General features: G+C 36.3%; 1 protein-coding gene across 3 annotated transcripts in view; it reads right to left on the reverse strand.

Annotated features, from left to right (window-relative positions):
• The window catches only part of LOC149419331 (uncharacterized), a 47,195-nt gene that overhangs the window by 7,193 nt on the left and 14,090 nt on the right, over window positions 1–25,912 (reverse strand). Inside the window, exons 11-21 of one of the 3 annotated variants that reach the window (XM_089638226.1) lie at window positions 19,921–20,092; window positions 17,724–17,851; window positions 16,609–16,698; window positions 16,360–16,510; window positions 16,109–16,150; window positions 15,044–16,072; window positions 14,779–14,899; window positions 12,209–12,304; window positions 10,263–10,537; window positions 9,818–10,029; window positions 8,732–8,929 (exon numbers count right to left, since the gene is read on the reverse strand). In XM_089638226.1, the coding sequence (XP_089494352.1) occupies window positions 8,732–8,929; window positions 9,818–10,029; window positions 10,263–10,537; window positions 12,209–12,304; window positions 14,779–14,899; window positions 15,044–16,072; window positions 16,109–16,150; window positions 16,360–16,510; window positions 16,609–16,698; window positions 17,724–17,851; window positions 19,921–20,092 (2,514 nt within the window). Of the gene's footprint in view, window positions 1–8,731; window positions 8,930–9,817; window positions 10,030–10,262; window positions 10,538–12,208; window positions 12,305–14,778; window positions 14,900–15,043; window positions 16,151–16,359; window positions 16,511–16,608; window positions 16,699–17,723; window positions 17,852–19,920; window positions 20,093–25,912 lie in introns of all 3 variants that reach the window. The other 2 variants (XM_089638225.1, XM_089638227.1) reach the window with 2 other exon arrangements.

Below are 25,912 nucleotides of genomic sequence, written 5' to 3' on the forward strand. Positions count from 1 at the left end.
CATACCTTTTTACTAAGCTGTTTGTTTTACTTAATATTTCCGATTTCCAATTGCGTACGTGATGATGCGGGACATGATCATGACGCACATTTGACGTTGTATTTTGACAAGTTCATTAATGTACAACTACCGCCCTCTAGCGACAAAAAAATGAAGAGATTTTGACAGTTTGAGAAAATCCGCTGGCATATAACAAGCGCTTAATTATAAATAATGTTATGTTAGTCTCCATAGATTATTGCAGTGTATTATTTCAAAAAATTTCTTGGCGACAAGTAAACAAGTCCCGAATAGCAACGGTGGAAAGATCGAATCTTACTGTCAGTGTTGCAGATTTCTGTTTTACCATCCCGACAGTGACGTCAAAACTTACTGTAAGCGTCTCAACTTATCAATCTGTTTTGATAAGCTGTGAGAGAGCCGTAAATTCCCGCGTGAGCTAAGTTTTTAGATTCTCACGGCCAAAATCATTTTTGTTGTTTGTTTTTGGGGTGTTATGCCGTGTTGCGCTAACTCCTTCTTTAGCCGACGTTTCGGACAGCGTTGCAGTGTCCATCATCAGGGCAGATCCGGTAGATCCGAAGATGTGTAAATTTTGGTTGTCGAGTTTGTGCTTATTTATTTGTGGCCTGGGCCCGTCCAAGTGCGAAATGCCAACGGAAGTGGCGACATCTTGTGGCGAATTCTGAAAGCACAGTATTTATGATAGCCTGGGGCCCATCCAAGTGCGAAATGCCAACGGAAGTGGCGCCATCTTGTGGTGAATTCTAGAATTAGAAAACCGATTGACAGCGGTTAGAGTAGATGTACCCAGTATCAAGGTATAAATGCAATGGTTTTATATTGTATTATTATATGGTATTGGAGTATACTTAGACATGTTATTTGCGTTTAGCTTTGGTGTAGCCGTCAATTACCGGATACCAAGAGCTGTTGAGCTTAGCTCCGTCGTCTCTATTGATATTAAATGGATTTTTGTAGATTTCAATTGCCTCCATAATCAGGCGTGATCTATAAGTTTTGGGTCTTCCCAGGACCTCGGGAGCAAATCCAAAGTAATGGCCGGTTTCAATTAAGTGTTCGGCGATTGCCGATTTATCAGGGTGGCCAAGTTTACAAGCACGAAAATGTTCTGCTATCCTTTTGGAAATCGTCCGCTCTGTCTGGCCTATATAAACTTTGTCATCGCAGTGACAGCAGTTCGTGTTTACACTTTGCTCTTGCAAAAAAACTAAAAAAAACCTCCGAATTCGTGTGCAAACAGTATTTATATGGAAAATTTAAGTGCCAAAAAAGTTTATTTGATAAAACAGTAATAAAATAATACTATTCTAGCGGATTCTAAACATTTTTATCGAAAGTTTTAAAACAACCTAAGATTGTGTGTTTGTTCTCATTGAAATGTCCATCCCACCGATGCCTGATGAATGCTGCCATCGGCGTAAAAAAAGAATGCTGGATAAGATGACGTCCCCATCACAAAAAAAGGCCTCGGGAATGATTTCTCCAGTGGTTGAAGATGAGGAATCTGACGGAGCATCGGACTATTCCGACGTGTCTGAAAATGATAGTGAAATCCCAGTGTCCTCAGTACAGATACTGAACGACACTGAAGCAAGTCTAAGAGCACTCCAAGATGTCCTTGCTGAAAAGCAGTCAAGAGTCTCAAAGGATCAACAACTGCGGATAAGCGCATATGTATCCGCTGTATTCAGATCAGTTTCACAGCTGTTATTGGAACGAGAGGGTTTCAAAGCTGATCTGGCAACAGTCAATGCCAAATTAATAGTGGCAAAGGGAGAGATCGCGATTGAAAAAGCAGAAAACCAACACAGGTTAGAAAAAATATTGCAGTTGGAGTCAGATCTAGGACCAGTGATGCGTAGAGTAGCCGATGCCACGGAAGCAAGCCTATCGTTTGCCGATATTGTGAAAAATGGCCCACGGAAGATGATACCATCAATCAACCGCTCAGGACTTAACGTTGGGACCCCCAAACCTGCTGTATGCATCTTCCCAAAGCTGGATTCTACAAAAGATAGCGACGATACGAAACAGCTACTAAAAGATACATTACGACCATCAGAACTTGGAATCCGTGTGACGGGTATTAGGAGAATCAGAAACAAAGGCGTTGTAATCCATACTGCAACACAAGAAGATCAGGATAAAATACTGAAAACCCCATGTCTAGCAAACTCGGACACTCTAAGCGCTCGATTACCAACAAAACGGCTTCCAAGGGTGATTTTCTTCAACGTTCCTCGTGACCTAACGGACGAGTGCTTCCTAAAAAATGCCTTAGCAGGAGCCCAGGACAAAGCAGGCCTAGATTTCGCAGTAAAAAGTTGCAAGCTAAGTCACCTTGCTGGCGCTCGAACTGGATCAACTTGCCACCGGGTCTTCGAGGTTCCTGCCCACATTCGTCACGTGCTGGTGGAGCAGGGGAAAGTCTTTGTGGACTGGAATGTGTGCCGTGTTCGTGACTTCATTGGACTTACAGTGTGCTCCAAGTGCCAAATGATCGGACATTCCTTCAAGTTTTGCAAGGACCAGCAAAGATGTGGACACTGCGCAGGCGAAGGTCACGCCCGGATAAACTGCCCAAAAGCCGCCGCCGAGCCTGTCTGCGCCACCTGTACAAAATTTGGGAAGCCCGCTGCACATCCGACTGGAGACAAGGACTCCTGCCCGGCCTACAAGGCTGCCCTTGCCAAGGACTTTGCAACTATTGATTATGGCGTCTAATTACATTGAAGAAGATGACGAGGTAGATTACGAAAATACTCACAATTTCTGTGATTGGCTAAAGTTTCATAGCAACTACAATATGGAAAATATTAATATTGTTCAGTTGAATGTTAGATCGATTTATAAATACTGGGATACTTTGAATGTCTACTTAAATACTTGTTGGAAGCATATTCATGTGTTAATGTTATGTGAAACGGCTATAACACCGAATCTTGTCTGTCTGTATAATATTCCTGGATTTAATTGTTACAACTATTGCCGAACTAAAAAATCTGGAGGAGGTATATTGCTATATGTTCGAAATGAATTCACATTTCAACAGAAAACAATAGAAACAAATCATTTTGAATGTGTGCTTGGCTCTATGACACTTCCAAACAAGAGTATTTTAAACATCATAGCAATATACCGCCCCCCCAACTCTAGCCAACCACAATTTCTTAATGAAATATCTGCCATTCTGCATACTATAAGCCCCAAAGAAAATGTTTTACTTATAGGAGATATTAATCTAGACTTGTTAAATTGTCAAAACCCTATTATTATGGCATATGAAAATATAATGTCGGATAATTATTTAATCAAATGTATTTGTGACGTAACTAGAGAAGCAGTTTTAGCAGGAAAAGTTACTCGTACTTGTTTAGACCACATATTTGTCCGATTTAACAGTGGATGTAAACAAAGCGATTCTCTTTCCTCATGTGTATGTAATAATATTACTATAGCGGATCACTTTTTAACTGCAGTTAATATTAAATATAGTGCAAGGAAAGAAGCCCCAGAACACGGGGAAAGAATTTCGTTTTTATCGCAAAACAAAATCGACAAAAACATTCATAATTTTAAGTGGCACTCCTTGCTTGAGGAACAAGATTGCAATATACTATATAGTAAAATTAAAAACAACTTTAAGAATTTGTATGAACAGAGTAAAATCGTTATGAATTATAAACCCAAAAAAAGACCTCTGTCAATAAAACCTTGGATAACTTCTAATATCTTAGAAAACATAAAAAAAAAAGATTCATTGTACAGAAGGTGGAAGAATTTTCCTAGCAATCAATTCTTTGAATTGGAATATAAAACTTTCAGAAATAAGGTGACAAAAGAAATTATTAAATGTAAGTCTACCTTTTTTAACAATAAATTCAAAAATTATTTTGGAAATACAAAAAAAACTTGGGATGAAATAAATAAATTATTAGGACGCAAGTCCAAAAGTAGTTGTGACGAAATAATCTCGAAATATATGTTAAATACGAATAATGAAGAAACCGTAGCAGATAAGTTTGTTGAATATTTTACAAATAGTGTTAACTCTATGATACATAAATGTGATTATTTAGCATCGACCGTCAGGCCGAATGAAGTGCAACATAGTATGTACCTACCCAGAGCTACCTGCCAAGAAATCAATATTATTGTTAGCAAATTAAACAATTCAAAGTCACCAGGGATTGACAACATTCGAATGTTTGACATTAAGACACATATTAATATTTTAGGGCCTGTTATAACACACTTTATCAATTTAATTTTATCGCAAGCAGTAATACCAGATGAACTAAAAAGTAGCATCATTAGGCCAATTTACAAAGGGGGCAAACATACAGATATTCAAAATTATAGGCCAATAAGCATATTGCCAGCCCTAGAAAAAATACTTGAAAAATACATTTCCATAAAACTTAATAAATATCTAGAATCTTTCTCTTTGTTGGATCCCAACCAATATGGATTTCAAAAGAAAAAAAGTACGGAAATGCTGCTTCAGGAATTTTCAAATCACATAAATTATGAATTAAATCTAAAAAAACAAGTTTTGGTTTTATTCATAGATAACTCTAAGGCATTTGATACCATTGATACAAATAAACTATTAGAAACACTGGAGGCAATAGGAATTAGAGGAAAGCTGCTAGTTTTATTAAAAAATTTACTAACTGATCGACAAATAAGAGTAAAAATTCTTAAAAAATTTAGCAAAAGAAAATATATCTCAACAGGTGTTGCACAGGGGTCAATTCTAGGGCCAACCCTTTATATTATTTATGTCTCAATTATGAGAAAATTGTTTTCATTTGTTAAACATTTTGTATATGCAGACGATACGGCGCTCGTAATATCGCACGAAGATCTGGTTACTGCAATGAACCTTATGCAACATGATTTTATTGCCCTACTGAAATGGTCGCATGATGCAGGCCTCTTTATAAACGCCAAAAAAACTAAAATTATGCACATCAGATCTCCACACGCCAGATGTAATGTAATTCCTTCATTATATACACACACATTTGCCTGCATACATAAAAATGTTGCACAGCCCTGTTCATGTGAAACCATTGATTTTGTCAAAAGTTATGTATATTTGGGTGTTACTATTGACTGCTACATGAAATGGGATGTACAAATTGCTAATGTTTGTAAACGTCTACGAGCTATTGTGGGTAGGATTTATAAAATAAAATATTTCGTGCCTATAAGTACTTTAAAGTTAATCTACTTATCTCTGGCTGAATCCACTATACGTTATGGAATTACTTCTTGGGGACATTCTTGTAAAACTAATGTAAGCTATATACAAACATTACAAAACTCCATTATAAAATTGTTAATCCATAAATATGACAATCAACACAGAAGTAACATTAAATTAATGTACAAGTCTCTGAATATTTTACCTGTCAGAGGATTATTGTTTTATAATATTGTAAGTCAACATGTTATATTGTCTGATTCATTGTATAGGGAAAGAGTTTGCCATAAACATAACACAAGATTCACTCAAAATGAAGGACTGGTAGTTCCGAAATGTACTAATAAATATGGTGAAAGAACTTTAAACTATATAGTACCCAAAATGTTTAACTTATTACCAATGACAATTAAAAATAATAACATGTATACTGCTAATGTTAAATATAATCTAAGGAAATGGTTATTGGATAATAATGATCTATACTGATGCCCCTGAAATGGAATTCATATTCTTAGAAAATGGAAAAACAATTATTTTGTAATACCTGACTACCTACCTCTATTTATGAAACTATTGATGTACTTGTTGATAATACTAATTTGTTCATACATTTATTTTTACTTGCTTATTATATAAGGCTTTTATGCTACTATTTAAACTTTTCTGCAATGTAACCAATTTATGTAATTATGTACTGTTCAAATTGTATCTTATGAATGTATAAATGTTGTCTCTATGTCCCTGCTGACAAACTACATAAGTAGTTTAGCGGGTTTAAATGTGAATAAATAAAAAAAAAAAAAAAAAAAAAAGTCACAACCAGAGCAGCTGAGTTTGTACACTCCATCTGCTTCCAGAGGAAACTTAGTCTTTGCAGACCTCAGTAGGTCTTGGATTTTGGTGGTGGTTCCGAAGACAGTTTTGATGTTTTCTTTTCTCAACAGCCTGGCAATTCTGTCTGTCACATTGTGAACGAAAGGCAGGAAAGCACAGCCTTTTGAGTCTTGTTCAACTCTGTCTTCGTTTGTTGTAGATTTGGCTCTTAAAATTTGCCTAGTCTGACTTGCCGGGTAACCGTTGCGCTCCAGTGCATCGGTCAGTTTTATAAGTTCTGCTCCAAGTTTTGTTTCTTCACATATTCTGGTCGCTCGGGTCACCAACGTACGGATAAGTCCTCTCTTCTGCGCTGGGTGGTGGTGCGAATCAGCGTGTAAGTATCGATTCGTATGAGTTGGTTTCCTATATACGGTATGTCCTAGGCTACCATCGTGTTTTCGCATCACCTCCACATCTAGAAAAGGCAGGATTTTATCTTGGTTTTCCAGCTCCATTGTGAACTTAATTTTGCTGTGGAGAGAATTAAGATGGTCCAGGAATTCGTTAAGTTTCTCCGTTCCATGAGGCCAAATGGCGAAGACATCGTCGACGTAGCGCCACCATACTTTAGGGGTATCAAGTGCCGCTTCCTCAAACTTCTCCATAAAGAAGTTGGCTATTACTGGCGATAACGGACTGCACATTGCAACTCCCTCCACTTGCTCAAAAAGTTCACCCTGAAACGCAAAGTATCCCGTTTTGAGGCAGTGTTCAAAAAGTTTGCAGATGTCTTCCTCATATATCTCACTGAGCATTGTCATTGAGTCTTCTAGAGGCACATTTGTGAAAAGAGACACGACGTCAAAGCTGACCAAAATATCTCCTTCCTCAGTCTTAACCTGCTTAAGCTTACTGATCAGATCTGTTGAATCCTTAATAAACGATTCGGTTTTTCCAGTTTGCATCTGCAGTAATCTCGAGAGGTGTTGGGACAGTTTGTATGTAGGTGCACCAATAGCGCTGACAATCGGTCTCATTGGGATTCCCTTTTTGTGTATTTTTGGGAGACCGTACAGGGCAGGAGTTCTAGAGGCCTTTACAAAAAGCTTAGACCAATCCTCTTTTCTGATGCTAGATGCTTTGACTAGTTCCCTTGTCTTTAAGTCAATCTTGTTAGTAGGATTGTTTTTGATCTTCTTGTAGGTGCCGGAATCGCACAAGAGGTCTTCCATCTTCTTTATGTAGTCTACCGTATTAATCACGACAGTGGCATTTCCTTTGTCGGCTGGCAGAACCAAGATTTCCTCATTGGTGCGCAATTCTTTTAGGGCCGCAAACTCTCCTTTTGTGATGTTTGGGCGGGGTATTTCAGCCCTTTTCAAAATATGGCTAGTCTCTTGTCGTATGTTCTCTGCTTGCGATTCTGACATTTTGTGGACTTTCATCATTGTATCCCGCGTGAGCGATTAGACCTGTCAAAAACTTACGTAAAAAAAACTTCTGTAACTTGGTATAAATTACGGTAAGTGACTTATGGTGTCGTTTACATTGGTAAATTTGTCGTAAGTCGCTTACGTGAGCAACTAACAGGAAAAAACCTACAAGTGTAAAGGCAGCCTAAGGCTCTCGAATAGAAAGCTGGATGTCGCGGGTTCAAATCCCGGTGTGTTATTTCACAAATATTCATTTTAAATAATGTATACTATATTTGTGGCACATTCCAAAGTGGAAGATACTCTCAGTATCGCCCTGGTGTAATACCACCATTCAGAATTAAAATGTTACTTAAAATGGCTTTGGCCGTGTTTGGCGACCAGATCTGAATAGCCAAGTACTTCCCCACCTTCCTCTTCAACATCACCTTCCTCTTCCACATCTCCTTCCCCTCCACACTACCTTCAGCCTCACAACATACCCCCATTGGGGATGCCATACTCTCACTGGCTCCTGATGGTTGGGAGCGGTTTCACATAAAAAAAAAAAATTTAATAGAATTTCTTCACTGAAAAAAAAATCCATAGTTCTAGTAATCTGGTATTGGTGGAAACTTACAAATGAACTTACTTACTTACTTGTGAAATAACTGATACTTATGGATTATAGCACTATACAAATTATCCAACCATTATTATTACTGTCGAGTTTAGCTTTCCATTACACAATGCAATTTCTAAAATAATTTAATAATTTAATTTTTCTCGACAGTAATAATAATAGTATTATGTTTGTATTTATTTCAAAAGTTTTTGATTATTGTTTAAAAAATCATTAGAACTAAATGTAAAGACTCCTCCCATAAACACGAGCTCCTGGAGCTCAACTTATGGAGAAATAGAATAATAATGAACAAATTATTTATAAGTCTGCATATTGTTATCATTTATAATGTTAAATAATAAAAAAATAAAAATAAAAAAATAAAAAAATTCAAAATTATTAAATCTTTTTTCCAAATTCTTTGAATGACAATTATCTTAATAATTTAATGAATTATTATGATGGCTCGTAAAAATAATAATGATTAAGGACTGCAAAGAATTACACTAATTTATATATTGGTTATTTTTATATGACTAGCTTTAAAAACAGAGCTCACCAATTGAGAGTTTTTGCAGTTTCAGACTTGAAAGAATTAGACAGAAAGAATTCTGCTTTTTCTTAAAATAAAAACAATACCTTTCCGTCCTCGTAGAGATTGGGGTTCAGCCTATCCGAGCAGTAAGAGATATAATGGCACATAGGCGGGGCGCGAGGGTACTCGCCCCCGAGCTGCACGTCGAACATAAACAGGCCCCCCTCGTAAGGTGTCTTGCCGGGACCCGCTATCATGATGGACAGCAGGTCCATGCGATCCTCGTAGCCGCGCACCCACACCTGGAGGCAACAACAACAACAACTTGCCAATGATGAGGAAAAATCAATAATGGACGTGGAAATTATGCAAATTCCATAGTTCAGCAAACTCAATTAATAACCATGTTTATTTAGGCAAGGAGAACGGAGCTTTTCCATGTGAGAATGTTGACACACTACGCCTGAGGAATATAATACTATTTTAGATTGACAAGGTGTAGAAATGTTACAAATGCACAGAAATCTTGCAATTGTGATTGACAAGAAATATAAATTTTACAGATTTCACGCACTCTTTTGCAGTTGTGATTGACAAGGAGTATATTATAATGTAGGTCTGGAAAGATTTAAATTTACATACACTTCCTCGAAGTAAGAATTGATTGACAAGGTATAGATTTGACAAGACGTATATTTCAAACAAGTTGTCAATAATTATTATGAATAATTGAAACAATATTAATAACATTCAAATAATATGAATTACAAAAACAGAAAAGGAAAAAGCTTAGGGTGCAAACACAGAATCGAACTAGGAAATCTCCCGTTTCTAGATGTGTACATTAACCAAGTCTGCAACCTCCATACTTTTCTGCAGTGAGGTTTTAACAAATATGTATATATTTCATAGGTACATGAATTTTTTTTTTCGGTAAGAGGTATCTTATCTTTATTTCTTCAGGTCATAAAAATTATGATGTATTTAATATCAAACTGATGAAATAATCATTGTAAAATCAAATTAGCTAGAATAACTAATCAGTTCTGTGGCAGCTTCTTGCATATGAAATGCTTTCTTTTTTTAAAAAATAACACTCCTAAAGAGGAAGTCAGTAATACTAGTTTAATGTGGTGGCTTCTCGCAAGATTAGTTGTGTTCATTTACACTAGTGGTATTGGTTTACATACCCCCTGCGGCAAATGAGACTTCAGCAGCTTAAGCTCTCTCCGCACGGCCTGCTGAAACACTCGTGGCTCGCTGGGCTGCAGCAGGGAGAGGCGGAAGTGGTGCACCGTGGGCGCTGTCTCCAGCACGGAGAAACCCTCGCCCAACTCCGCAGAGGAGCTTGAGGGATCCGACGCGACTGCGCTGCATTCTGGGCTGGTCTCTGGATTACTTTCTGGAATATCAACAAAGGAATAAAAAGGTGTTTATAAAGATATTTGAAGCAAACCGGTGCACAAAAACATGTAACAACTAGATGTGATGGTAAGCCAGTCACCAACCAACCTCCTTACTAAGAACATCATAAGAGAGCCCAGAAGGGAAAATTGCTATCCAAACTGATGAAGTTCATATCAAAATCTAGACAAAGAGGGTAAGAAGACGAAAAAATAAGAACTTTAATTTTACCTTTCTCCTTAGGTGGGTTTTCTGTGACAGCAGTTTCTTTATTTTCTTTGCTTTCTACATTTTCTTTATTTCCTTGGATTTCATTGTTTTGTGGTTTTTCTTCGTTACCTTGGTTTTCTTTGTTTTCTTGGCTGACTTTGGGTTTATTCTCCTCAACCTTGGGAGGAAGTATTTCCGTTTGAACCCACTCAGTGTTTTCTTCGTCAGGATTCTTCCCAGTCTCCGGAGCTATTTCCTTGTCGTCTCTCATTGTGACTACTAAAGCATCATATTGCCTGGAAGATTGGACACATTATCAACATAATGTCAAAGGCGTTGCGATCATACTTATGACAGGGTTCAAACCGCAGAATGAAAAAAAATGTCATTATGTGAATGTAAAACGTACATCTCTAAATACCATCAGAAAGTTTCATAGCTTTTCGATTACTGTAAAATTTGTCCTGAAGGGATGCTCGATTAAAAAGTTCAATCGTCTCAGCTTATTGCAGGTAGAACCCTATCATAGTAGCACCGCAAGTTGTGCGTTATAAGAATTCCTTTTATGGCACACTGGAATAATATTTCATTAGTTTATTTTCACTCCCCATCTACGTGATTGGTATGGGGCTGAACAATATTCATTCTAGCACTAAGAAATAATGGAAACCCCCTTAAACTATGATGCAACATTAATATTATACAGGGTTTTCCAATAAGAGGTGTTATTTTTGATATTTAATCGTAAAAGATCAGTGGTTTCGTTGCTTGTGTGGCACGTAGCGCCGTTTTGTTGAAAGTAAACATTGTCCAGATCAATACCATCCAATTCCGGCCATAAAAAATCATTAATAATCTCTCGATAGCGCAATCCATTCACCGTAACTGTTGCTCCAGCCTCATTTTCGAAAAAGTAAGGTCCAATGACTCCGCCGGACCAATAGACGCACCAAACAGTCACACGTTGAGGATAGAGGCTTTTCAACAATAACTCTTGGGTTTTCCGAGCCCCAGATGCGAAAATTTTGCTTGTTGACGAAGCCACCGAGGTGGAAATGGGCCTCATCACTCAAGATGATTTGCATTTGATTCACTCAAGTGAATTTTAATAATTTCAATGCGTTGTTGAAGCGTGTATCGTTCCATTTTTATTAATGACGTAGTTTCTACTTGTCAAATGTCAAAAAATGACAGCTTCAAAAGTAACATCTACCGAAAGAGTGGGCTATTCAAAATAACACCTCTTATTGGAAAACCCTGTACATGGCTAAACAAAATAAATGAAAAATATGGTGAAAATTGCTTTTCTAAGAAAACATAGTGTATCACAAAAATGCTTATTATGTATTTAAAAGCTGCTTTGCATTAGCTTTCCATATTCATTGTTAGGTTAGTAAAATAATGAAATATTTTCACATGGATTATTAGAAAATACAGTACACTGATTTTAGTTCATTAAATGGCTTGAATTGAATATGTACTGTTTGTTGGAATTTTAGTATAAGGTATTGTAATGTGTGCTCTACACTCCCGGCGAGACTACCCTCTCCGTTCTTTGCGCTGTCTCGCCTGTGCCAAGTTAAGACGCTAGGCCATACACTAACTATCACCGACGAGGGGGTTATGATGTTGACAGAATAATGACAAAGGGTGAACTCAATCACTGCACAACCAATAATAAAATGACAAGTGCGTGAAGTGAGAGTGAGGAGGTAACACTCGTCCTCTGAATTTACAAATAAGTATTGCTGAATATTTAGACAAGATATGTATTTTGATGTTGGAGATGCAAATAATATTTAGACTGAAAAATTATATTCATTTTTATTTTTAACTATCTTCATTATCTATTTAACACTGGTATTTAGTGCAAAGTGTGTAGGTCTCATGGAGAGTGTAAAGCAGACATAACGGTAAATGCAACACAAGAAGTTGAGAGAATGATTAAAACATAAAAGAAGGCTCACATGGAAAAGCGGTATGGTAACGGCACCTCGCAAGAGGCATGAGCCATTTGATATATTACTTTATTTAGGAACTCCGCAAACAACAAGCTCCGCCGCCTGAAAGAGAAACAAAAAGCCGGTTGTCATGCAATGTTCAAATAAGGTGGTGACCGTGAGTAGAGCATACGTAGACAAGCCCTTGCAATGACAACACTACTTACTCGATAGCGTAATTTAAAACACATGCAAAAAATACATCAAACAAAAAACAGAATTAAAACTGTGCAGAGCAGAACAAAACATCGTGAGAATGAAAGCACTGTAATATATTCTTATTTCTATACTTGATCTAAGATATACAACACAATAATGTATTATTTATTAATTTTGCCATTATTTTGAAGAACTCTATTATAATCTTTTATATTATGTGGATAATATGATTCTAGGTTCTACAAGATACTTTAATATGCGACAGCTGTTTCGTCTTTTTAGGGCACATTTTGACAGTGCCCATCAGAAGATTAAAGACACTTATTGGTTAGATAACTAAGACAAGAAAACAGCAGTATTTTTATTAAGTAATTAAGTTCTACGTACATAATTATTATCGTCGACTGAAACTGACTTAACTCTTCAGGCCTCGGCCATATTCTGTCTGACGGTCGGAGTCCACTTTACAATAAAATCCAAATAAATAGAATATTTCTTAACGTATCCGAAAAGTAAAAACTGTGTTTTAAAGGAGATGAAATACGATCTCATATTTTATTATTAGAAATAAACTTTTTTTTTTCAAATATAAAAATTTTCAATGGATAACATTAAAAAAAAATTGCTCACCTTACGTTTTTTGTAAATAAAATAACTGATAACGAAAAAAAAACAACCCAGCGTTGCTTGACTTTTCTCTACTTTCAATAAATATTATATCCATGTATTATAGTACATAAACCTTCCGGGAGAAATTCTGTAAATGATAGTGAAAATCCTATCGAATTCCGTTACAAAGTTTAGAAGAACTAAGCGCACAAACAGACAGACGCGGATAGTGACTTTGTTTTATACTGTTAAGAAATGTATTAAAAACGTTATCGTAACCTTAATTTTTCATATAAAAATAATTAATAAAAAATTCACAAATTCTTTTCACAAAAGTTTTTTTTCAAATTACGGGCGATACCTTTGGTTTCAAAAAGGTGCACATTTTAATTCTTCTGTGGTGAATTAGTAAATATAAATATAAAGTGTGGAGTTTTTTTTCTTTTTAACACCGTTTAGATCATATTTCTTACTACAACAATTAGAAAGATACAACGATTTTGTGGGACCATATGAGTTGTTCCTAAAAGTGAACAAATTATTGATTTTATTGTTTCGGATATAAAGATGTTATCTTTTTACATATGGAAGTGTATAATGAATAAAGTGATTTATTATAGTACAACTTTCATGTCTGCATTTATCCGCAGTTAAAGAGAGCTAAAACAATATTCAAATTTAAAAGCTCTAAAATCCAAACAAAAAAAGTGGAAACTTTGCATCGAAATAAAAATGCCAAATGCAATGTGATATACTAGTCCCAGAGAGAGATTATATGCAAGTCAACGACGATCGCCCTAAAAGCCTTTTTATGTTTATCCTGACGAAGAAACCATTGGTTTCGAAACATGTAGATTCTTTTGATTGATTAGTGGTGTATAAAAAGTATTTTATTTTCATATAAGTCCCTAACACGCGCGAAACGTAAATGAAAAGGGCGAAAGAGCAAGCTCTCTCTCATAATGGATTCCAGGCATCGATGGAAACAAAATATAAATTTTATTGGTAGGTAAAATTATTTTATTTTATTTTCATATAAGTCCTAAAAGCCATTCATAAAAATCTTTCTTCCCACACGTCTTGTATGAAAATGAAAAAGACAGAAGATAACACAATGTCGAATGTCTTTAAAGATATTCCAATAGACATTTTGCAAACTTATGTTTCTTTCGAGTTGTATAACTACTATCCACTTGAGCGGTAACAGTGTTGATGAATCATGCCTATACATGGTGCGAAGCATTGCAATTGCAGTGTCGACCTTATGCACTAATTTTGCCTTTGGATATTATTACTAGACAAAAATAAAAATGTCACTTTATCAAGCATGGTATTGTCTACATGTTGACTTTTACAAAAATATGTTTTATTTATTGAAGTTTCTTGCCGGCCCCTATGAATTCCACTAAAATCTTATGTATCTCTCATTAATGTACGTACGTATTACTACTATGTACGTCTTTAATATATATCCTGTTATAAAAGTCTCATTAATTATAGAATAATGGTCACTGTCACACCAATATTATAACAAGCAAGTTATGACGTTAATTCCATTGGAATGCTCCGCGATGACGTGGATACGAGCTCTACCCGAGATACTTTAATCATATCCTTATGTATGCTTAAGAGGATATAAAAAAAATTGTTCAAAATATACTTACTCATAAATATTTCGAAGAGGTGAAAAGCGTAAAAAGCTTATTTAAAAGCTCAAGAAAAAAGATGTATAAGAAAAAAAAATAAAACAAACAAAGTGTTTAACCGACCTGCTAATCTCTGCACAAGCTTTCATCATTTGTATATTAATGAGAGAGCAGAGTTTCTGGCAAACATTCCTGGTAGATAATGGAACCTCCGGTGAAGAAGTGACTGGTGTTTGCTGGGAGACTAAAGTGGAGATAAAAAATAATATTAATTCATTTGACTATCCTCTTAAAAAAATATATTAAGATTTGAAGTACAGACTATTTAAATTACAAAACTCTGAAGTTTACCAGTACTTTAGAAATAAATAAAAACAAAAGAGTATACCTTTGAGTGTGGAGCTTTCGGTGGGGACAGAATCTTGGAGTATTAAATCAGTGGACAAAAAAGTGTTTTCCAAATCCGTATTGAAAGACACCGTGTTGTTGGCCGACTGTGAAATGGACAGCGACTGGCTGTCGACCCCGGAGTCTTCGTTGGGGCCAGTTTTGCACACTCCCAATGCCACGGAAATCTTGTCTTCAGGCTGAACAGTGAGATCGCTGACACTACCAACAGGGGTTAGATACTTGCAGAGAGAGCCTTCACTCGAGGAGGATTGCAGCCGAGTATCAGAAAACGGTTCCTTCAAACTGCCATTTAATTCGGCAGCCAAATTTTTTAAGTTGCAATAATTTCTCACGTCTATGTCCACAATTGGGTTTTCATTATTCAGGGACGAAGCTTTTTCCGTATAACTTATTGAATTGACTGAATCGTTTGCAGCTGCTCCCACTCCATTGTTGACAACCTGTACAGACCAGAATACTTTCACAAAGTGATCACCGACTGCGGTCAGGTTGGCTTGCTCAGTTTGGTATGATTGGGGCGACAGGATTGTTCTATATATCACATCTTCTTTTTCCTGTTCTGGCAGAGGTTTTATCTTGACAGGAGTGCTGACAGAAGTGTCGGCAGGATTGGTTACAGGTTTGGAGATGGGTGTGCTAGCAGAATTGCTGACGCAACTGTTGTCTGTAGGACTGACAGGATTTCTGTTAGCATTGCTGACAGGAGTGCTGATGGAAGTACTGACAGTGTTGCTGATGGGATAAGTGAGAGAATTACTATTGACAGTGCTGACATGAGTACTGACAGCATTTCTGAGGAGAGTACTGACAGCATTGCTAAGGAGAGTACTGATAGAGTGGCTATCGGGATTGCTGGCAGAATTACTGTCAGAATTGATGACAGGAGTGCCAACAGGATTGCTGATAGAAGTGGAGATAGGAGTGCTAACTGGATTACTGACAGGATTGCTTATTGAAGTGCTAACAGTATTGCTGACGGGAGAACAGGTAGGGTGACTGCCAACATTGCTGACAGGAGGGGTGACAAGATTGATTGTAGGAGTGCTGACAGGATTGGTGACAGGAGAGCTTGATTCAATTGCATCTGAAACAAGATAAACATTTGATTAAGTATCCTGGGAATAATAATTTGATCAATTGACACCTGCCCTGTAGAATTTATGTGAAACATATTTGGTGATAATTTCTAAAATTCTATATAATATTATTTTCACGAATAAAAGGACCAAAGCCTTTTTCCAATAACAAGAAGTAGAACTAGGACAGATTGCATAAAAGTAAAAGAACACTCACCAGTAGTTGGAGATTCAATCAATGCAGAGTGTACATCACTTTCATCGTGAGAGAACAGCCTCAGAACCTGATTATGCACTCGGCGGGAGCCGCCACTTCCCACTACCTCCCCTCTGGTTCCACCGCGCTCTCGAACTCGTTCCAACAGACCCTGGAAATTAATTGTTTCTCAATGTTATTATTGTCAGTGAAAAATGAAGGCATTACAATTATTTTAATATGTGTAGTAACAGTAATTAGATGACAAACCTGAAAGTGGTCTTCATGAAAAAACGATGTTCCTAAAAGTCTATCCAAAAAACGACAGTCTTTGTAAAGGTTCAGCAACTTCCTCATAATCTGGAAAAGTTTTTTTTAATTAATTTTTAGGCTTTTACCCAGGATCTTGGCTATCCCAGAAAACTTATCTGGCATTATAAATAATTTATAATATTATTCCGAGCAATTCATTTATTTGGTTCCATTTTTGAAGTGAAACTTCTTTAGGCGCGTAATGGATTTTCGGGGACGGAGTAAAACCGAGTCAGGATCGACACGAAAATGCGGGTACCCCCACCACCGCTCACCGTTCACTGTCCCTCTCTCACCATATGCGCTTGTTGAGGTGGGGGAGCCGCTCACGAACGTTCTCTCTCTTCTCTTCTTTCCTCTCTCTCAGACACCAGCGAACTGCGCCACGCCAAGCATCAGCTGCTTGGTTAGTATACTGCGTCGTGAGTGTAATACGAGTGAAATACGTAATTGATTGTGGTTCATACGGTTTGGTACAGAATTTCAGTGTTAAAAATGAGTAGTGACGAGATAGAGGTGATGAACACATCATTGTCATTGTAATTTCTTTGTAATTTTTAATTGTAATATTGTTATTTATGTAATATTGTATACTTGTGAATAAATTGAAAATTTTTGGAACTATACATTAATCGAACGTCATTCATCTATAAGAAAATATTAGAAAAAGCAAATCCATGCTTCGTCGTTGAATTATTTAACCTCTAATTTTCAAACTAACCTAAGAGAGAAAATAGAGATGATGAAATGAAAATAGAGAGAGAGGAATACTAGAAGTTTCACTTCTGTCTTGCGTAGGCTTGACACACCCACTTTTTTATTAATTCATAAAACACCTTAGTATTCATTTTCAATGTTACAGTGGTGTGTATATATTCTCTTCAAAATTAAAAACATGGTATTCTAAAAATTTCAAGAAAACAATAAAATACATGACCAAATACAAAAAATATAAAAAAATTTATATAATATACCCCGAAAAGAGACAGGAGTATTCAGGCTAGTGTCAAGTAGTGGAATGAAGAGATGGAATGTTTATTAGCGTAGGTTAAAAGACTTAATAAAAACCCCACCTCTTGATTTTGCAAGGCTGGATTCTTGGAGAACATCTCCTCGAGTTTGGCCATGGCGGCCCGTCCCCTCTCAATGTGTGCAGCGGCACGCGGCTCCAGGCAGCGGGGAACTTTGGGGAAGTCGGGACCTAAAAGTTGAATATGTAAACGCTTAAAAATGCATTAACAGTAAAATTATCTTGACCAAAATACTCTTTTATATCTAATTATCTATCTATTTTTATAATGTTAAAAAAGAGTTTCTGTGGAGAGCGTGCACGCGGGAGGGGGGAGTGGCTTTAATTTTTATACAAATCTAGAGTTTTATTCTGAGACTGATGAAATGTTGCACACTTCACCTTCAAAACAAGAGGAAGGTCACTGTTAAGTGAGATTTCGAAAAATAACCCCCACCGCCATCCCAGCACAATTGTGATACCTCTTGATGAAATTTTGCACACTTGATGTTCAAATAAGAGGAAAATTACCGTGTAAAGCCCGAGCAATGCCGAGGACTTCAGTTAGTTGTACTATAAATGTGAATGGTTGTTTTGTGCTTTGACAAATAAAATTATTGAATTTAGATAGTCTACCTTTAATGCATTTAGTTGTTAATTGTTTAGGAATACGTACTTGAGCCCTAAGTACCAAGTACCTAAATTTTGAATCAAAGTTACAAATCTGCCTTCATTTGCTAAAAGTTAATTTTATTGTGAGTCAACTAATTCACAGAACTATATCAGCAGACACAGAATAAAGAATGAGTTTAATATAGAGCTACCAAACTATTAATTTCTTCTTAAGACGCCAACACACAAATATCTATTTTTTTTTAATAACTGAAACAATAGAAAAAGCTGGCAAAGCCAGAATTGGTAAAGAAATTTTGGTAATAAAAAAATATGAAATGAAAAATAATATTGGTCATAATTGGCGCCAAAACCACAAATCTGATATTTTTTAATAATAAATGTGACAAGATACAGTGTCAGATTCGGACTTCCGCATAGGTCCGAGAGGCGCCGGCCTAGGGCTCCAACCTTAGGGTGGGGGCCCCGACCAAAGACCGATTTTTGTTTTATATTTTAACACGGAGAAATCTTACTGATATAAAAATATTGATAATTTAAATTAATCATAACCCTGTTAAAAATAGGATTTCAAGCCAATAATTAATGAATTGATTGGTATCCTGATAAACTTTTAGTAAAATACCAATGTTTTGTCACAATGTCGGAATTCGCATTCATAAAAATCCTAACATTTTCGCATTTCGTCATTATATATTATTAAGACAAACGCAGGTGAATGATAATACATTACAAAATAATAACAATAATAATATATTATTTCCAGTGAGTTTAAAAAAAATCATTTCGTTAAAAAAAACACATTTCCCATGGAATTTTTGTTGCTTGCGGTGCTTTTTCCGTGTGTTTGAAAATGCAATAATCCATATGGCACTCCGTTCACCCACACCAGATACCTACTACCTGCCCCGATTGGGGATACTATTGAAAAAAAATCCGTGTCTTTGTAAGAGTTGTAACTAATTTTCTACTCCCTTCACTCTCGTTACTTACCTACTAACTTGGAAGAAAGCGACGTCCTTGGTGTAAAACGCTCATAGGAACCCGATTCCGATACAACGATTTCTATGAGACCATATGAGTTGTTCCCAAAAGCGAACAAATTAGCCTGAAGGGTTAATGTATGCATACAAATAAAATGTTATGTATCTTACAACTCATATGGTCCCATAGAAACCGTTGTCTCCCATACTGCCATGGTTACAAAAATGATCTAAAAGTCACATTTTCATCACCTTTCAAAAACAGTTTTCAGATACGTTCAGAAATATTCCATCATATTGATTTTATTGCAGAGCGGAAATACTCCGAGCTTCTGACAGAATATGCCATATGAATAGGACTGAGGGGTTAATCATCGATGTAGGTGCTAATTTATATTATATTTCAAATATTTATCCTATTGTAAAGGTCCCGTTAATTATAGAAGAATGGTCACTGTCACCCATCAATGTTATAACAAACAAGTTACGACATACATTCCTTTCGATTGCTCCAAGAATGTGCGTACGAGCTCTGCCTGGGAATTCTTTATCACTTGTTACTAATCAAAGTGTAAATTGGCATTGGTAATCTAGAGAACATTTTTTTCCACATACATACTGTGCAGAATTTTATCTTAATATTACCTCCCGGAGAGTTGACAGTGAGGTCAACGGCACCTTCGTATCCTTCCACCATGTCCCTCTCTCGGCTCCTCACTCCTCCAGAGCCACCAGAGTACTGTGTCTCCCAGGAGTCTTCAGATCCCGTGCCGTCCTCGGCCCACAGGTCTCCCTCATCAGAGTCATACTCTCCAACCTGAACAATTAATACTTCATTAACAATGGACGTATTAGTCTGTCCTTGTATATAATCGGAATGTTCATTTTTATGTTTCAGTATTATTCTGCAAGGCATGGAAACCAAGCATTAAGTGTATTCTCAAAACATATTTAGAAAACTTCACACTGATATATGGCGTTATTTTCAATATTGTCGAATAAAACACTTTGGACGCGTTATGATTTTTAATATTGAGATGAATTATTGCTTTGTGTCCATACATTCAATTATTTTTTGTTCCTATAAAGCTCGATTCTTAGAGAACGGCATAAAAACACATAATTTTATCGCAAACTAACAAATACAACAAAACATTTGCCAAAACTCGCACATGTGTTTCTATAGAAAAAATTTATTATTATAAAACGGGCCGGCCAAGTAACAGAGCTTAGGTGGGTGAGCTTGCAGGCGTTAACTAAACACTTTTTTAACCTGCTTGCACGACGTACAGTGAATCCAGCATGTCTAGAAATGTATTAAATTGGAACTAAATTTTTCATTACTATGGCAACACCGAATTAGTTGCTTTGTCTATGACGTTTCGTATGTCTGTCATGTTATGGTCATGTTGCTCCGATTTACTGTCTTAAATCCGTGTATGATCCGCTCATTTAATAATTATTTTTTCATTGTTTGCCTGTATATTGTTTGAATTTAATTAAAATGAACAAACCGATACGTAGTGGTGCAAGAGAAGTTATATACAGCGTTTTTCAACGCTGCCTAGCCGAATATCGCGCGAAGATGCTCCTATCTAATTTAGAAGATGTTTACAAACGAACTGCAGAAATGACTGGTACGTAGTATAGTTTTTTTAATAAATTTCATTAGTATTAGAAGATTTATGCCAATTTTCGAGCGATTATAACCGTTACAATCTGATTTGAGGTTATGCTTAACAATCCGAATTTGACATTTCCTTTTGACAGTTCATATGAGGCCACAGGAAAAAGGGAATAACTCAATTAAAAAAAAAAATTTGCAACTTCTTTAAACTCATAGAAAAGTAACTTTTTTCTTAATTTTATCTTTCTTTCTTTCTTTCTAAATGAATATTATCTAGTATGTGTTTTTTTAACTATAATTTTTTTCTATAATACTAATTTTAATGATGTTTTTCACACACAGGAAAATCTGAATCAACGGTAAGACGAATCGTCAAGGAAGGGGAAAAGGCAGACGGAAAATTTGAAACACCGGGAAAACGGAAAATAGGACGCCCTAAAAAAGAGTTGGATGATTTTGATATTTGTGCCATTCGACAAAAAATTCATTTTTTTTACATAGTGCGAAAAGAAGTCCCAACTTTAAGAACATTACTAACTGTACTCAAAGAAGACATTGGATTTGATGGTAGCCGGGAATATTTAAGAAGAATTTTGCATTCCATCGGCTTTGTTTATAAAAAGTGCAAAACAAACAGAAGTGCTCTTATTGAAAAAACAAATATTGCGGCGAAAAGAGAGCATTACTTAAAAATTATCATGGATAACCGAAATTTACCTGAAGAACTGCAAAAAAATATTATTTACTTGGATGAAAGTTATATCCATTCATCCTACAAGCTAAAGAAATGCTGGCAATCTATGGATGTGACAGGAGTTCAACACGATATTTCAAAAGGTAAGCGCTGGATCATTGTTCACGCTGGAAGTGAAATGGGTTTTGTCCCTAATGCCCTATTAATTTTTAGTGGAACAAACAAAAAAGAGGATTACCATTCTGAAATGAATGCACATAATTTTAAAAAGTGGGTTGTTGAGAAGCTCATACCCAATATAGCAGAGCCCTCCATTATTGTCATGGATAATGCGCCTTATCACAGTGTTGTGAGAAACAAGGCACCAACAACCTCAACGAGAGTTAATGACATAAAAGCATGGTTATTACATAACAACATTGTTTTTGACAATTCATTAAGGAAACCATCATTGTTGGCTCTGGTTAAAATGCATAAGCCAGAGCCTGTATATGATATTGATGAAGTATTAGGAGAGCATGGTCACACGGTTGTAAGGCTTCCCCCTTACCACTGCGACCTTAACCCGATTGAGCTAATTTGGGCACAGGCCAAACGAAAAGTTGCATCTCAGAATATTGGAAACACGGTCAATATAAAAGAGCTGACAGAAAATGCTTTTAATAGCATAAGTGCTGATGATTGGAAAAATTGTTGCAAACACGTGATGAAAATTGAGGCAGAATATTATGCACGAGGCAGTACTCTGTATGATGATATCGATGAACTGATAATACGTTTAGATGAAGATGAAGATACGGAAGAAGAAGAATCGCATGAGGACGAAGATAATAATTACATGTCAGGTGTTGAATTAATAGACTCAGATTTTTAAATACCTTTTGTACCTACGTTTTTATAGCGAAATAAACGCCCACTTAAGACTTGTTTTGTTTTATTTTACTTCCATTTAAATTACAGTTTTTTGTGCAAAATTTTTGAAAATACAAATACGTTATGAAATATGCATTTTGGCTGAAGTGTTTTTTTTTTAACATACATTCATTGTCCTATGAGCCATCTTGGTGTTGCCATTTAAAACCTAGAAAACGATTGCAGCGCCATCATTTGTTTTCTACACTTAAATGTCGAGCTGTATAGTGATGTATAAATTCCAGGGAATATTCCCCTGGACGGGGAATTTTGATTTTAACAACATAATACCTCAAAAAGAATCATATTTATTAAATAAAAAATAAAATATACACACATATGGTACATATAGAGCAGGATAGATCCATAAAAACTATTCCCATATATATAGGAATAGGATCCAAGAGAAAAATAACAAAAAAACACCAATCAAAATAATTTTAAAGTGAGTAGTATGTATCTCTATATAATTGTATACTGTACAGTATTAGTAGTCTATATACACTTTATGCTAGTAAACGGTACATATAAAAAATCAATCGTAAAACTGTAAAAATGACAGAACTTCACAGATCGTTACTGTTCATCTGATGATACCGATTGGACACTGACACTATCAACTTCGCTTCCACTTTCACTTTCATATTCTTCTTCTTCTTCATCCGACCCGGACGAAGTTGTTGCCAACTCAGGATTATCTACGTTTTCTTCTTCCTCAGCACAGTCAATTGGATGTTTGCATTTGCGAGTACCAGATAGGTTTGAAACGTTATGATGCGAAGCAATCTGCTCATCCGTGGAAGAAAGGGTTTTCTTGGGAGCAACTTGAGAGCCTCTTTCAGAGGAAAGAAGTTTCCAATTGTGTGCCACAAATGTTATTTTCCCTGCTCTTTGAGTTGTTAGACGATTCCTCCGTGTTGTATGAATGCGACTAAATGTGCTAAAAGATCTCTCAGTAGCTGCTGAAGTAATGGAAGCAGTCAATATTTTTATGGCAACCTGTGACAAATCAGAACATCCGCACATACCCTTTCAACAGATCACTGGCGTGTTTTTATATGACACACTTCCATAGGAATGCCTTGCTCCATGATTCTTCTTTAGCCCTATAATTGGCTAAATCAACAAGAACATTTTCACTATCAACAGTCTCCATATGACCTGCTACTTGGTCAATGAATTCAAGTGCTTCAAGTTGCTGTGCGTGGCTTCAAGTTGCTGTGCGTGGCTTAGTAGATGTCCTTGGGGACCTGGATCTAGTAGGGCAGCAGCCAGATGTATTGGAGCAATAGCAAATTCTTTGAGCTGCGCCGCCTTTTCCAGTATTTGCTTCTCTTCGGCATGTGACAGTAGAGACGCTGGAAGATTTTTACTCAGACTGCTCTCAATATCCTCAAAAGCATACAATGCTTTGTGTGTTAGTGGATCGTCTCCCTCTAGCTGTGATAAAATAATATAATAATCCAGGAAACAATCGGTCGCAGAACATCAGCTAATGATGTCACTCTTGTCCAGTAAACATCATCGTCCAACAGGCTGTTCTTCATATCACGAGGTGAAGATGAGGCAGCTTCGTTTACTGCAAATGTTTGCATGCTTACTTTACATTTCATAATGCTGTCAAGGCAATTTAAATAACTGCCCCAGCGTGTTTTGACAGGAAGATGTAGAGTCGAATTCAATTTCTTTGCTGTATTTATTTCAGTTAGTAATGCGCTCAGTATTTGTGATTGACAAATGGTCTTAACGATACTAACAACCCTATGAATGAAGACGTTTGCTGATTTGGTAGAAAGAATGTCATTCACCAATAGGTGCATTGTATGAGCTACGCACCCAAGGGGTACAATGTGCGGATATTCACTTTGTAAAAGCTTGCATATAAGCATATTGGCCGCATTGTCTCCTATCACAACTAAAAGGGGGAGGGGGGGGGGGGGCATAAGTGGTAGGGAAGTCCCTAGATCAGGGGATGTCGTCTTAGATAACTGCTAACACTCAATAAAGCATCCAAGAGAAGTGTAGAAACCATTTTATTAAAAATAAAATAAATTCCCCGTTTTCGGGAATTTATTTCAGGTCGGGGAATATTCCCGGGTCTACATCACTAACGACGTATGATGATATTTGTACAATCTCGATCTTCCGGATGAAGGTTGAGATAAGTCCATTAACATGGTTCCCAATAACTTATATATTTTTTACAAGTGATTTATATTTTTTCAATGAAAAGACCATAATTGGATGAATTGGAAAACACCATTTATTGGATAACCAACACCTCTGCCATACGTCGCCCCAAGTGATTTGTTACGTTTTATGACTTGAGCAGGGGTACCCGGGAAACAGCGCGCGGCGTGATGGTTAGATACTTATTAAATAAATAAATTAGATAATTATTATACTAACTAGCAAATATTTGTGAAAAACTACCTAAGTGCATGCCGCATTGTTTTAGAATAATAGCCCTTGCACCGAGCAATATTCGAACATTTATAAAAAAAAAAATTAATATTTAATAAGATTCACAAATCATTTCATGCAATCTTTTGACCTATTTACTACAAAAATATTTAACTACTTTAACATGCGTAATACGAGTGTGCTGAAAGCGTGCTCGACGAATGTATTTCGGGACACGAGTGTGTCTCATTCTAATATACGTAAATCGGGATTACCTACCTATATTGTAGGGTGCGTGTTTCAGCTATCAGTTACTAACACACACATAAATGGAATGAAAAATAAATACTTTTGCTAATGCATTTACTTGATTATTATGAGCGATATATCAATGAATTAGGTATTTGGGCCAATCTCATTTTTAGTTTTATTTTCAGTACTAAAATAAATATAATAATATGGGTTGTTTTCGAGTGGGACATCCAAACAGATTGTATGAGAATTGTCGCTTCATTTTCACCTTAACATTAAAACGTACCTAAAGGTAAAAATTACATACAATCCGAAGGGAGGTCACTAGGGTCCACTATAAGATCGCAAAGTGAACATGTCTATTAACATTCCTTTTGCCCTTTCCTTTCCTTTTTTTGTAAACGCAGATCGATTACCGAATAGATTTTCTAGGATTACCTAAATTACAGAGAAGATATGTAATTAAAAAGACAACTTTGATTTACCGGACAAAACTCTTGTTTGGGGTATACATTTAAGACTACACGGTGTCCAGAAATTAGTGGACAAGCTAGAAAGTGATGAATCTACATCACATACAGAACCCAAAACAACTAGGTCTGTAGTAGCAATGAGTCACTCATGAACGAGCTGCACAATTGAGCTAGCTCTTTTGGATGAACCGTATTCGTACAACTCCCGGTAAATCGTACCACGGTTCAATGGAGCGGCAACTATTTTTAATTTTTTTACTTATTTGTTGTTGTTTT

Source organism: Hesperophylax consimilis, chromosome 12, assembly GCF_061612785.1.
Source record: "Hesperophylax consimilis isolate HC1 chromosome 12, BYU_Hcon_1.0, whole genome shotgun sequence".
In the NCBI taxonomy this organism is placed as follows: Eukaryota; Metazoa; Arthropoda; class Insecta; order Trichoptera; family Limnephilidae; genus Hesperophylax; species Hesperophylax consimilis.